This window comes from Uloborus diversus, chromosome 4 (genome assembly GCF_026930045.1).
Source record: "Uloborus diversus isolate 005 chromosome 4, Udiv.v.3.1, whole genome shotgun sequence".
Taxonomy (NCBI): Eukaryota; Metazoa; Arthropoda; class Arachnida; order Araneae; family Uloboridae; genus Uloborus; species Uloborus diversus.
Genome location: NC_072734.1, coordinates 150810248 through 150824422, shown reverse-complemented (window position 1 = coordinate 150824422; position 14175 = coordinate 150810248). Strand labels below are relative to the sequence as shown.

Sequence of the window (14175 nt, the reverse complement as noted above, 5' to 3'; positions counted from 1 at the left end):
CGAGTAGGGTAGATGCGCGTGTTGTGTGTGTAGACGTGTGGTGTAGAAGCGTGTGTTGTGTCTGTAGGCGTGTGGTGTAGATGCATGTGTTGTGTGTGTGTGTGTGTGCAGGTGTGTAGGACATGGACGCCACCGCACAGGAGGAACGGATTCCGGTAGACTGCTGCTAGGGGAGGCCCAGAATCAGATCAGCTGCATCTGCTGGGACTTTTGGGCTGTGGTGCTGCAGAGGCCCTGGTCCAATATAAAAAAGGAACCGGAACGTCAAGGACGGTCAAATGGAAACAATTCGCAATCGTGATTGCTCAAAAAGTGGTTTAAAATGCTTTAGTTCACTATTTTAAAATTTATTAGCAAAAGTTATTGTACATTTAACAAGTGAAAATTAAAGTTTGTTTTAATGGAAAAGCTTGTTCTGTATTCGAATCAAAATGTACCAAATTACTTATTAGCTTACTTGAGTAGAAAAAGAAATTCATCCTCAAACCTTTGAAAGCAATTGCGCAAAAAAGTATTCGCTTGAGTTTCAATCTAAATAATTAATTTCCGTGGATTATTTTCTTTATTTTTTTAAGAAATCAAGAAGCTTGCTTATTGATCTCAATTTAACCTTAGACGGCGGACGTAAGGAGTAAACTATTGTCTTTGTGATTGGTTTAATCAATCATATCACTAAGAATTAATTAATCTTTTAGTCACATGACTCTTTTTCATTGAATTTAATATCTAATGCACAAGTAATCCTGCAACTTTGTTGTTTGCGTTAAAACTCTTTGGAAATTTAACTCTCTGTTTTTAACATATGAGAAATTCTCTGAAGAATTTCACTGTCTTTCAAACTTTAACTTCAGAATAATTCTTCAGTATGTTTTTCACACTGCTATAGCAATGCAAACATTGGTCTATAAAATCTTTTCACCATTATGATATCCAAAAATACATGTTAAATGAAAACATTTGCAGAATTTCAACCTATTGGCACTTCCAAATCAAGAGAATTTCTCGATTTAATTTCTGTAGTTATTTTAAAATGAAATTGCACGTTTATAACAAAAGCACCATTTTATTCAAATATCATTTACAATAGTGTCTTTCTTTTTCTAAAAATATGTTTCATTTTCTAAAAATATGTTTCATGCGAGGAAAGAAGTTGGCGTCATAGTAATAGCAACTGCTGCAGAAAATATTCAAAGGCCCATGCCAATCCATGAAATAGTAAGTGTTTTAATCCGAGAATTAATAAATGAACTGAAAATAATTACTAAAATTTATGCATGATCATAACTTTAAGACAATTCTTAATTGCAAAAACTTCAATTTGTCAAAACGAATTTATGCTTTTATTTATTACTAGCTGCATTGCCTGGCGTTGCATGGTCTACCTCGAAAATAAAAGTTGTGTCAAGTGACGCATGCTCAACAATCATGCTTCAATAAAAGAAAAAAAATATAGCGAAAAATTTCCCTTCAACGTGTTTAAAAGAGAAATTTAACGGCACAAAATTTAGAAATCTTTGGATTTTTTAAAAATTCCAGAAATTAGTTATTGTTATTAATAGGCGTAAACGTTCCATTTAACGGATTTCAAGTGCCCGCCCGATCATCTACCTTCGGACTAACTTGCAAACACAAAAGAATTGTTGTTTCGATGAAAAAATTTAGGCATTGTCATAAATTTGCCTAAATGTTCAAACAATAGATTGCAATAATTAAGTTTAGCTGAAATGTGTTTACGCCAGCTAAACAACGCCTGCTGAAACAAAGAAGTTGTCACCGCGGAAACACAAAACGGCTCATTCTTCTAAAAGTTTTACGAATAATTAGAACTGGCACTGCCATTATTTGATATTTTTTTCAAGATTTTTTACTTCATGTTATCTTAATTACTTTCACATGTTCATTTCCCTTACGTAATAATTTTATTAAAAAAAGGCCATCTCCCTTTAAAAAAAATCTTTCTCAAATTCTTACCGGTAAGCGGGTCAAAAAAGGTTGAAATACGCTACTTCTCTCTTATCTTCTCTAATGTATAAAATTATGATTTTTCAGGAAGCAAAGCTTCCAAAAAAAATTTCCTTAAAATTTGAAAAACTTTGAAATATCGAAAAACAATCGTTTTTTGTTTTGCTGCAAAAAATATTTCTTCGAAACAAGATTGAACTCTTCAAATACAGACCAACACAGTGCGTGACAGAATTACTAATTTCACCCAGCTACTTAATTCCGCTAGTGAATAACCTTGCTTTCACTTTCACGTTAAGTGGACCATGACATTTGGACTTTTCCGAAACTAAAAATGAAATTAATTTTGTTTTGCCTTTCAGATATTAATTTAGAGTTAGGAAAGATGTTGATACCGTTTCTTTATTAGTAGCGTACTCGAAAAAGACTTTACTGCGTAATCATCAGATGATTTTTCTTTAAATATTCCAATGACAAGTTTTTGAATCCCATCGACAAGCTTTTAAATAACGGAATTAATCATCAGGTATTTTTTCTTTAAATATTCCGATGAGAAGTTTTTTGAAATCCATCGACAATTTTAAATAATGTAATTTACGCACAACAAAGATGTTTACTTTATTGTATAATCATCAGATGTTTTTTCTTTATATTTTCAAGTGACAAGTTTTTGAATTCCATCGACAAGTTTTTAAAAAACGTAATTTACACTCAACAAAAACAATTATTTTATTCCATAATCATCAGGTTTTTTTCTTTAAATTTTCCAATGACAAGTTTTTAAATCCCGTCGACAAGTTTTTACAATAAGTAATTTTTAACAAAAATCAGCACATTTTAGAAGATAAATTTTTCGATGTTGAATAGCTTAACTCAGAGCAGTTTTAAAGTTTCCACTTATAAAAGATTTCTTTACATTATATACTTTTCTGGATATAGTTCTCTGTAATTTTTACGTTTGTATGCAGGCGAATATATCTTTAAATAAAAATTAAAAAGATAATTAAAAAGCAAAATGCATGAAAATTAAGTTCGAGGTTTTTAAAATATCGTCAATTTTCGATTGAATTTGTAAGTTCCTTTATAAAAAAACTCTTCAACATTGATAGGAAGAAAAATATTGTTCATCAATACATGAATGCTCTGATGTGAAAGCACTTTATTTCAAAGATGAATTATTCTGGAGATAACGCATAGATTCACAATTTGAAAAATTACAAGAGTTTTTAATACGTTATTCATTCTTGTCGTATTGACCATTAAAAAGCTATTAGCTTAAACATGATAAATTTTTTCATAGATTTAATGTCTAGGCAAAATGCTAAACTAATTTCAAGATATATTACTATTTTTCTGCCGTTAAATTTCAGCACTTTACAGTTTTATTTTTCTGTATTGGCAATGATTACATTTGACGTTCTGATATTTTGAAAGTGGAAGTTAAGGATTGGACGCAGTAAGTTAGAGGTATGATGTGGAATACTTCACTAACGAATTTGGATTTGCATCTAACTATTAATTCAAAGTAAATTACAAATTTCACAGAAACTTTCTTAAACGTTTTTGTTCAAATATACATTAATTTTACACACTGTTTGAAAATCTTTGGTTTTTGATCGTCATGTAAGAACTTTAAGTGTAGTAATGTCCAAAAGTTCAAAGTTATTTAATAACGTATTAATGGTATGAAAGGAAATTGAAAGCAATGAAGAACTTTTACTATGTACATACTGTATCCAAATGTTCCTTACGTCAGGATATCCACACACATTTATTAAAAAATATATATACAGTTGGCCTACTATTTATCAACTTTCAAGAGACCACAAAAAATCGTCCTTAAATAGAATACTTCTAAACGTACAGTGGAGCATCCGGGACAGTGAAAAGTCGTCTTTAAATAGAAAAAGTCTTTAAATAGAGCGTCGTTAAGCAGAGAATCAACTATATTATAAACTGTTACATAGGCTAAAAATTCGTAAAAAAATATTATTTTGCTTAGAAATCATTTAAAACTAGATAATTCTATTTAAAACATTCTAACTTCATTACTGTCGTGTAAAAGTCATCATTGATTAGAGTTTTGAAACGTTATTCTCAAGTAAATAAAATAGCAGATGATAAGTTACTGAGAACTAATCCCTCTTGTGGTGTAAAATTTTAAGTTATTTTCTCCTCTACTTTAAACTTTTCACATTTAAGTGTTTTTAAGGTAAATCACAGACTTGAGATTAAGCTCAAAGTGTTAATGTACTAGTTTTGTCTTTGTTTAAATCAAAAACAAAGTACTTATTTTCCAATTTATGTTTATACTTTTAGAGTCACAAAATGACAACGTACAGAAAAGAAATAAAGTTTTTGAATAGTGGCTTTTTTTCCGGTCTGAATAGGATAAGCAAGGTGAATGATTACCTTTTTTTTTCATATGTTATTTTCGGCAAAATGTACTGCAAGATGATTTATCAGTCATAAAAATATATGAACTAGAATATAATATAATGAAACAAAAATATTTAGTGGAAATAATCTGTGTGGCAAGAGTTTTAAAAAAGAGATACTTAGTTTAGTAAAAACTTTTTTTTAATAAAATTGGTTTACATTTTTCATGCATATAAATACATTAAAATAAATATATGAATTTATTTTTACAAGCGTTTTCCACCATGCGTCTTCTCCTCTTCCTCATGATGTTGTCGATCTAAAAAGTAAAAAAAATTCTTATCGAAAAGTTTTATTTTGAGAAAAAAAAGAGAAAAATTCACTGAGGAAAACCTATGAGAATTAATGAATAACTTGGCGACAAAAATACTGGCGATCTATCGCCAAGTGTTCGAGAAGTTATAACACCACTTGAGTTTGCGTCGAAATTAACAATGATTTCCCTCCGAAAAGGTGTGAATCACCCCCTTTGCAACATCCGAATGCAACCAAAAAGGGAGGTGCACAACTAGACCCAACTAGGAGTCTACGTACCAAATTTCAACTTTCTAGAATTTACCGTTCATGAGTTAGACGACATACATCCACACATACGCACATACATACGTACATACAGACGTCACGAGAAAATTCGTTGTAATTAACTCGGGGATCGTCATTATGGATATTTCGCGTGTCTATACGTTCTTAGGCACTTATCCACGTGTAGTCGAGTCGGGAAAAAAAACTCAATATTCATTCGGGGGTGAGTAAAATGAAAATTAAGGTCGATTTTTGAGTGAAATTTTTTTCGCGAATACAGTACTTCCTTTTTTGTAAAAGGAAATCAAAAGGGCGAAAATTAATGTAAAGCATATTATGCGATAGAAAAGTATTTTCAAATATTCTGTTCCAACACTGTACGACAAATACTGGCGGTACAGTTAATAATGGCAAATATATGCTGCTTCTCATATGGGCATTATGCAATTGTATATTTTTGCTTCTTTGACGTCAACGCAAATAAATGCGTAAATACAGTTTTTTTTAAATAAATCATTCTGCTGAATTTTTCAGCAGTTTTCAGTTTAGATAATTTTGAGTTGCTATTTTAATGCCATTGTCCGGAATAATTATTCAAATTTTTTAACTTATAAATATGTTTAAAGCAGTGAAAGTGTACTAGAAAAGAGTTTTACTGCAGATTGTAGAAAAAGTTTGACTAAGATGGATAATGAAAAAAAAAAAAAACCTGCAGTGCTATACGAACTTGATTGTTTCAAATACGGCTCACTAACACAGGCAGAAATTGAAAGAGTATTTCCATCTTAATAAGTGATATTAGGTAATAAAAAATAATGTCTAAAAGGGGAAAACCTTAAAGAATATATTGTAGTTCATCGCAATAAAAATACTTAGTGTGCATACTATTTTTACTCGACATTTTATTTTAAATATATAAGTTTATGACCTCAACAATAATAATAAAAAAAGGCTAAAGTAGGAGGGTTGGATTTTTAACAGTGGCAACAATTTTTTTTACACATGATACAAAATGGTGAAGAATTGCTTCAAGTTTTACAGTCCTTCAATATAGTCACTTAGCATTGTGCATACGCCGTTTCCAGCGTCTATCTTTTTTTATTCAGAGGTGACAACTGCTTTCTAGGTGATGAAAATATTAGTGCATACTTATTAGTGCATATTGTTTAATACTTAGTGCTTACGTTGGGTATTTTAGTGCGTATTTTAGTGATTTCTCAGTGAAAGTAATTTGGGCTTTAGCTATATGCATAACTTATCCCCCCCCCCCATCTCCTCTCTTAAATAGACCGAGATCAAGAGTTTTCTTTTAATTAAGGTCATTGAAGGGTGTGTTTTTTAAGTTTAATGTTGGTAACACCACCAAACGAGTATGTGATGTGTATAATAAAATTTTCACGTCTATTCCTTCAAAATCAAGTGATGCAAAAATGTGATAAATCAATGGTAACTATTTCATAATACTTAAATACAAAGGTTCCTCTTTTATACAAGTAATGCCTAGATATTTCAACAAGAAGAAATAGAATAGACATAACTCTTAATAAGCGTAATTTGCAATGCGTCGAGCCAAGCTTCATCTTAAATATTGTCTTTAACCAAATGAGTGCTGTTAAAATATTTTAAACATAAAATATCTCGTGTTTAAACGCCGATGAAAATAGTTTAAAAACATATAATTCACAAACTGGCAAATATTACACTTAGCTATAGTAATTATGCGTGTAATTTTATTTTCAACAGCAGAAGGACCGAATTTTAAACATAAATAAAAAAACATTAAACCATTTGAGCGCATATGAGTATATTCATATGTATGGAATACATAGCATGATAAAAAGTTTAATTAATCAGAAAAACACTTAAAGCTGCTAAGGCTCTTACTTATTATCAATGAAAAAAAAATTTTTTGAAATTATCTCTCGATATCGACAGTCATAGATTTTCTCTAAATTTATTGAAGTTCTAAAATGAATATTGCTTAAAATGAATAATGTCATAAGTGCACTTACATGTATGAAGCAAAAGATGACTTAGACCTAGTTAATCAATCAGAATGGCTTGAAAAAACCAAAGACTTTATCGAATTCAGTTTTCTTCTCCACTTCCACACCAATGGCTTTTAAAGATGCCTCAAATATCTTCTCCAGTCCAATTCCTTTAAACAATCCAAGAGAAATGCCTTCCTGGAAAGCAACTTCTCTCCCAATAAGACCAAGCTCCTTGGCGATTTTGAATCTCCTTTCCAATTCTCTAGCGATCCACAGTCCATAATACCCATACTTCTTGTACAACTCAAACGCAAGAGCTTGTTCAAAAGTCAGCTTCTTTTCGACACCAAAGTACTTCTCATGAAGAAGCCACCAGGGGAAGGTTTTCTCGACCCAGGCTTTCTCGATGCCAATTCCAAGTCCGACACCTTTTTCGACACCAAGTCCGACCCCTTTTTCGAATTCGAACTCTCGGCCGAGTCCAATGCCGACGTCTACGCCTTTGTCAAAAGCGAATTCTTTCTCCAACCATGGCCAAGATTTGTCGAATGAAAGCTTCTTTGCTATTTCTAGTCCCTTTTCGAGATCAGTTTCTTTGGCTATCGCTTCCGGTAAAGGTGGAACGCCAATTCCAAATGGTGGAATAGATTTTTCTAACTCGAACTCAAAAGGAATGGCTAAGGTATAGCCAGCTGTGGCTAAGAGTAGCAGTAAAGATACCTGAAACCAAAGAAAACATTTTTTGAATGCCGTTCATATCAATTTTCACACTAAATATTTTAAAACTTTAATAGCTTAAACTACACAAAAATCCTACTAAATGCCAAAAAATGATGAAATTTTTGAATTTCGTTTTCTATTTTCTTGAATTATTCATAATCCCAGGTAAAGAATTTATTGAAATGACATCAATATACATTTTACATTTATAATTTTAATCTTTACATAATACAGTATTTATTGAAAATTTTTTTTTATTTTTTTTAACAAGAGTTAAGTTATTGATAATCATTCTCGAATTCGTCTTTGACTTTATATTCCAGAATTATATTTATTTACTATTCTAATTGATGCTTCTGTCTTGTCTATAAAGTGCAATATTGATATGACTACAAGCGTAGATAAATATTCTATTATCTGTTCACAAGTGTTATTTTTATGTTTTGATGAAATATTTTAATGAATAATTAATTAATTAATCAAAATTAGTTTATTCTCCACTTAGAGTTAAAAATAATCCAATGTTTCAATCATTTTCAATGAAAAACAAATTTTTTCTTGATGGGTCAAACATTGATTTTTATTCAGACAGTGTAGTTAAAATGTCTTCAATCACTAAGCTATCATTATTTTTAAATAATTGAATTTCTCTGCACATCAATCAATACGTTATATATGTTTAGGAAATGGTTTTTAAAATCGACCGCAATCCTGTAATAAAGCAAGTAAGTACGATTAAACATACATTTTAGTTTCAATATTTATTTATTTTATTTTGACTACCATTTAAATTCTAAAGGGGGAAAATCAACAATGATAATATTTTCTCAGAACTGATCATAATGAATTTTCTTAGCTTTTTCTAACACCAAAAAACTTTTAATTTTAGAACTAAAAATGGAATGAGCCCCATAAGTATAAAATGGTAAAGCAAACTAATAAATTAATGCAAAAACAATGGATTTAATTCTAAAATTCATTCGCATTTTTAGAGAAAATCCATATTTTACTGAAGTTTTTGTTGTCTAGATAAGGTGTCTTATTGAGCGTAATAGAGAAATTTTCAAACTCTAGTTGAAAACGAGAAAAAGCGAAATGATTCCCCATATAGAAAAGTGTTTGAAACTCAGGAGGAAGTTTCGGATATAGATAACGATTATGTTCAAGAAATATTTTTTAACAAACGGTCGGGTATAATCCTTCCTTAAAACAAACTTTTTTTCGAGTTGGTTTTGAAGCATTTTTCATTTTTTAACCTGATAAAGCAATAATGCCAGCTTTAATGTTTTATCTTCTTCACTGTTCCAGATTTTTGACTTTAAATTTAATTCATGATTGTTTTAAGTAAGTTCTTTCGAAGAGAAAGAACTGAAACAAACTCCACCCCCTCCCTTTCTCTCAAAAAAATTTAATATTGATTTTTTAAAATCCTTTAGTTAACAAAAAAGACAAAAAAAAAAAAAACTTTTTTCTTATTTATTATGCTATTTTGAAATTCTGTTTATAACTTACATTTTCAAATTGAACAAAAAAATATCTTAAAAATACGCTTTCACTAATTCAATGTGTTACTGTTAACTTTTCATAAATTTCAACTCAACTAAATTATTCGTAACTTCACAAATTACCGGTTCTAATTCGAATGGAGTTACTAAAATTAAAGCATGCTACTTTCCACTATAAAAGCAATATTTATATTAGGGCAATGCCTTAGTAAAAACCAATTTCAATACTATGTGTCAATACAATTAGTAACTAAGAAAAAAACAATTAAGCGTTTAAAACGAAAGTTTTATTCAAATTTTCGTATTAGGAATTCATCCAATCATTATAAAAAAAACAAACAAGTCATTCCGTAAGACAATTAGCTAGACATTTTTCAAAATATTTAATACCATATTTTATGTAGCAGAAAATAATTGAAAGATATAAAAACTACCAAAACCAACATTGAGAGGAACTTACCATGTTTTTTCTTCTTGGGACAATCCAAGTATGATTCCATATTTCGCGTAGCCACTATATATATACAGGATTAATCACCACGTGACGTTTAAAAGTCTTTTTTTAAAAATAACTAAAAAAGAGCGAAAAACAACTTCGGACACCAAAATATCATACAAATTCCACTTAGGGATGGCGAAATAATGTGCAATTTTGGTTTTTCTGTATTCACAACATTGTTTACCATTACTTTTACGGTTGAATGCTTCCCTCCTGACTCAAAGTATCGAGTCCTTTAAAGGTCGTTTTAAGGGCAATTCTACTAAATTAAACATAGTAGGTCAGAGAACTGGACCTGCAATATTTAGTCATGTCTTTCATTTTTTGAGTCAATGTCACCCAATCAACCACCTCATTAAAAAGTATTTTCGATGCCAAAGTTTTCTGGAGCTGAACGAACTTTAGGAACGTGTAACGGATTTTGATCGATGTCAACGGCGCGAAAAACCTGGAAAGTTCTAAAATAGTACTTGTGATATTCAGGTATCCCTTCTACTTCTAAGTTAAAGATATTTTTTAAACTATTTTTTTTTTACTTTTCATCACCGCACCTTACTTCTTAGCGTGTAGCTTTAAGTTAAAAAAAAAAAAAAAAACATATCCGTTTTAATGCCGTTTCCGTTTGTGTTTTTATACCTGGGTAATTTCTATGGGTAACTAACTGACATTTTCGAATCAAAACCATAAACATTTTGCCACATTCCACGCAAAATAACATTATTTTCAAAATCTTTTCTACTTGTTTATTGCTTTTTAAAGCTGAATTTGAAGTTGTGATTGAATTCTTAAAATAACTTTTGGTTGATTTAAAAAAAATAATAATAATTGAAATAATGGTAACTGATTGAAATTGCCCATCTATGAACAACATTAAACTTTCAAGGAAGTAATAAGTTTAAATAAATTCAATCAGTATTCTTCAAAGTTTCAAAATACTAGTGAAAAACTCATAAATTTTCCTTAAACCAGTAAGGACCTTTACAGGACAAATATATACCCTAAGAAAGTGTAGTCCCTAAAAGATGACACACTTTTTCATGTCACAGTTTTATGATACATCCTACTCCCCACTGAAAGTGAGGTATAACTTGTGGATGATCCCTAAAATCAAAATTAGTTTTAAATTATCGAAAACAAATGAATATTTTTTTCACGCTATTGAGATATCAGAATTTTAATATTATATATATATATATATATATATATATATATATATATATATATATATATATATATATATATATATATATATATATATATATATATATATTCTACCACAAGGATCCTCCTCAGTCCTCTTAGTCTCAGAATGTTTAAAAAAAAAGAAAAACTTTAAGTGTAAACCTGAACTCCAAAGGTAAAGTGTCGTCACTAGCAAAGACTGAAGTTTCAGTATTTCGATGAAAACGATGTTTTGGCATGATTTTACTTTCATAAACATGATTTTGCAAAAGCTTTGAGTTCAAAAGAATTATGCATTTCTCAGAAGTAGCTTTTATATTTTTATTTAGTTAGTTAATTTGTTTTTAGTAGCAAGTTATAATAGTGTGTCACTGGAAGAGCGGATTGCTATTAGTGGGTAGTTTTTTCTGAAGTAGAAATAATGTTATCCTTCGAACCAAAATGCATAGGGATATAGAAATTTACATTCCAGGCATCCAGGCTATTAAAAATAATTATTGATTAATTTTAAGAAAAGCAATACTTTTTTAATTACTAAACGAAATCGTATAAATCTAATTAGTAAAATTATAATTATAGTGTAATTTTAATTTTCAGAAATTTTTGAATTGAGGCGCAAAAGGATGTAAGTGGACATTTTTCAAGTTTTGAGTAAAACGCGTTTAAAGATAACATCCTAGGTAGGCTTTCATTGAAATTGTTTTCTAAATCATGCTGTGCAGCAGCTACTACCCAGGGCTACTAGTACCATCTCTTGCCCCAAGACAGAGGAGAGGTTCACCTACCATGTGCCCTGGTTGTCTCCAAATTTTTAATTTTTCCACTTACATCCCTTTGCTTCTCACTGCCTCAATTGAGATTTAAATATTCTATTAGTGTTCATACTAATTTTTAAAATACTTTCTAAAAGTATTTTATTTATTCGTGTCAAAATACCGCTCTTGACAAGGGTTAGGTTCGTCCGGTCTAAGAGCATCATGCAGGGCGTGCTGCGCAATGGTTAATACATACGTTGCGTAATAGTCCGATTGTTAAAATTGAAAATTTAAGTTTTAACTATCTATTTAACTACTCATCTTAAGTTGTAACTGTTTTAGTTGTCCACGTCACACCTATCTTGCTATACGTGGTCTTCATGTGAGGCTTGTTACATCTCAGTTAACAGGTCAGGTGCATCAAGTATAATTGGTCGGCATCTTTTCTGTTAGACTGCATTGCACCAGCTCCATATCGTAGTATGACTCTAAAGCTGCACCCCTCCCCCTTTTCGACCTAAAAAGTGAGCTACTACTTCTCGTCGTCATGGTAATCTGAAAAAATCAAACGAATATCACCTACGGTCAAGTCAGGATAATAAAAAGTGTGTAGTTATTCAAAAAAATTTTTTAATGAATTTTAACCTCTTGAATTTTAATCATGTTTTTATTAATCACAAGTTGCGATAGGACCCTACTTGTTGGGTTTCTTGTTTCTACAAATGGCCCCTGTCCTCCGGAGTCGATTTTACTTATACCCGACCTTCTCAACTTTACACAATCTTCTTTAGACAAAAACAGCATCCAACACTCAACAAAACTTCGGGAGCATGTCCCTCCTCCTGGACGGTGTTTTTTTATTATTATTATTATTAGTAGTACACTAAAGGAAGGCATTTAAATTTGAGGTAAAAAGTATTGGCATATATGTTGCATTTACTGTTTACAAAATCATATTTCCCAGTAATATTTATGTACCCCAGAGCCAGACTACACTCTAAAAAAATTCCGAATTTCCAGGTTTACACCTATTTCCTGTGAAAATTAAGTGTATTTGTCAAAAAGTTTCCTGAATTACTTCAAGTTGCATGAATGCAGATTATAAAGAGCGATTACGGCGATCCATATTGACAAAGCTCCCGATGAATGCAAATAAGTTTTGGAACTTGTAAATGTGCCTTAACGCCAGCCCTAGTTGCAATAATGCTTTTGGAGCTCTCTTGGCAAATCAGAAAGGCGCCAAGCTACTACTTAAGTTTTCCCTGAAGGTTCCATAAAAATGGCGGGCTTTAACCGGAGATATATCTTTATTATTCAGAAGGTTACTGACTTTTAACGGAAAACCTTCCTGGTTTTTGCTAGTTATGTTACTGGCAGAAATTGGGCACATCAGCTGCTCATTATTTTCCAGGAACGTTTCTGAATCGTTTTTACAGTATAGCGTAAGTTCGAAAATTGCGATTTTCCGTTTATTAGTGCATTGTGTGAAGAATCCTATTCCGCATCGAGCCATGTGAACGTAATTCTAAAAAAGAAAATCCTTTGTGCTTATTATCAGTGTTAAAAGAGGCACGTCTCATCCTTTGCATGCGCCAGACAAATAGTTTTCCTCTCTCCTGTAAAGTAGTGATTATGTGACTTACTTTGTTCTGGCTCTGAGGTGCAGATTTCATGGTTAAAAAGACTAAACCAGCGACCAATTGGAGTTCGATTGTTTACTTTTCCGGAAAAGTTTACTGCAGAACTTTCTCTGCACTGTAACCAATTCAAATGACAGTATTAGTAACCTTAAAATTAGAAAAAATATATCAGTATGTATTTGGCATACATGTTGTGTGTATTTCCATAAACATTGTTTTCTTCCTCTTTTGAACTTAACTCACATTAATTGTGTTTTTCCATATACCCCAAGAAAAACAATGAATCGACGTTCTGTTATACGAAAAAAAATTCCAGTATGCTGTGGAAAAACACATCATACAGTCGCATACTGTAGAAGTCATCATTTAAGAATGCTTCACGTCAGCACGTTGTAAATAAATTAAATATACGTTGATGATTTCGATCCTTTTCTTTTTTTTGTTCAAAAACTAAGAAATTAATATTTTTATGAAGATACTACTATGTTCAGTAAGTTACCGCCCTATAGCCAGGGCACACACTACTTCACATACTACTATGTGTTCAAACAGTGCATATCAGCTAACGCTGAAGGTCGAAGGCTGAATTTCACAAACAACACATTTGTGAAGCATTTTTATTTTTATCGCAAAAATCTGTGACGAACTTCAAGTAAATATTTGTTTTGATATTTATACATAAAGGGCTACTTCTGTCCGGATGTCCGATGTAAACTTCAAAACTACTGGACGGATTTTAACCATTTTTTCACCATAGATAGCTACATTATCAGGAAACAACTTAGGCTATAATTTATTGCTAAAAAACTTAGTTTAAAAACGTCGTGATCGAAAACAGTAAATGTCATGTAATTTCCACATTAAATGATTAAAGATTAAACCCATTCTTTTGAAAATTCGTTGCCTGACAACAGCAATATTAAAAGTAATCATTATGTAAATTTTGAATCAAAGCTTCTC

The 14175-nt window shown here is 31.0% G+C and overlaps 1 protein-coding gene across 1 annotated transcript; it reads right to left on the bottom strand.

The window, feature by feature from the left end:
- Positions 1 to 6974: 6974 nt before the first annotated feature.
- On the bottom strand, positions 6975 to 13248 carry LOC129220921 (uncharacterized). Its single transcript, XM_054855356.1, has 2 exons — positions 13219 to 13248; positions 6975 to 7634 (listed from the first exon to the last, which is right to left on the bottom strand). The coding sequence occupies exons 1-2, from the start codon at positions 13246 to 13248 to the stop codon at positions 6975 to 6977; spliced, it is 690 nt and encodes a 229-aa protein (XP_054711331.1).
- Between the last annotated feature and the right edge of the window lie 927 nt (positions 13249 to 14175).

Excerpts from the sequence above, each read along its gene's own strand:
- LOC129220921 (XM_054855356.1), bottom strand. The coding sequence starts at position 13,248 with ATGAAATCTGCACCTCAGAGCCAGAACAAA. Across the intron at positions 7,635-13,218 it reads CACCTCAGAGCCAGAACAAA|GTATCTTTACTGCTACTCTT; the intron begins GTAAGTCACATA and ends CTTTGGTTTCAG.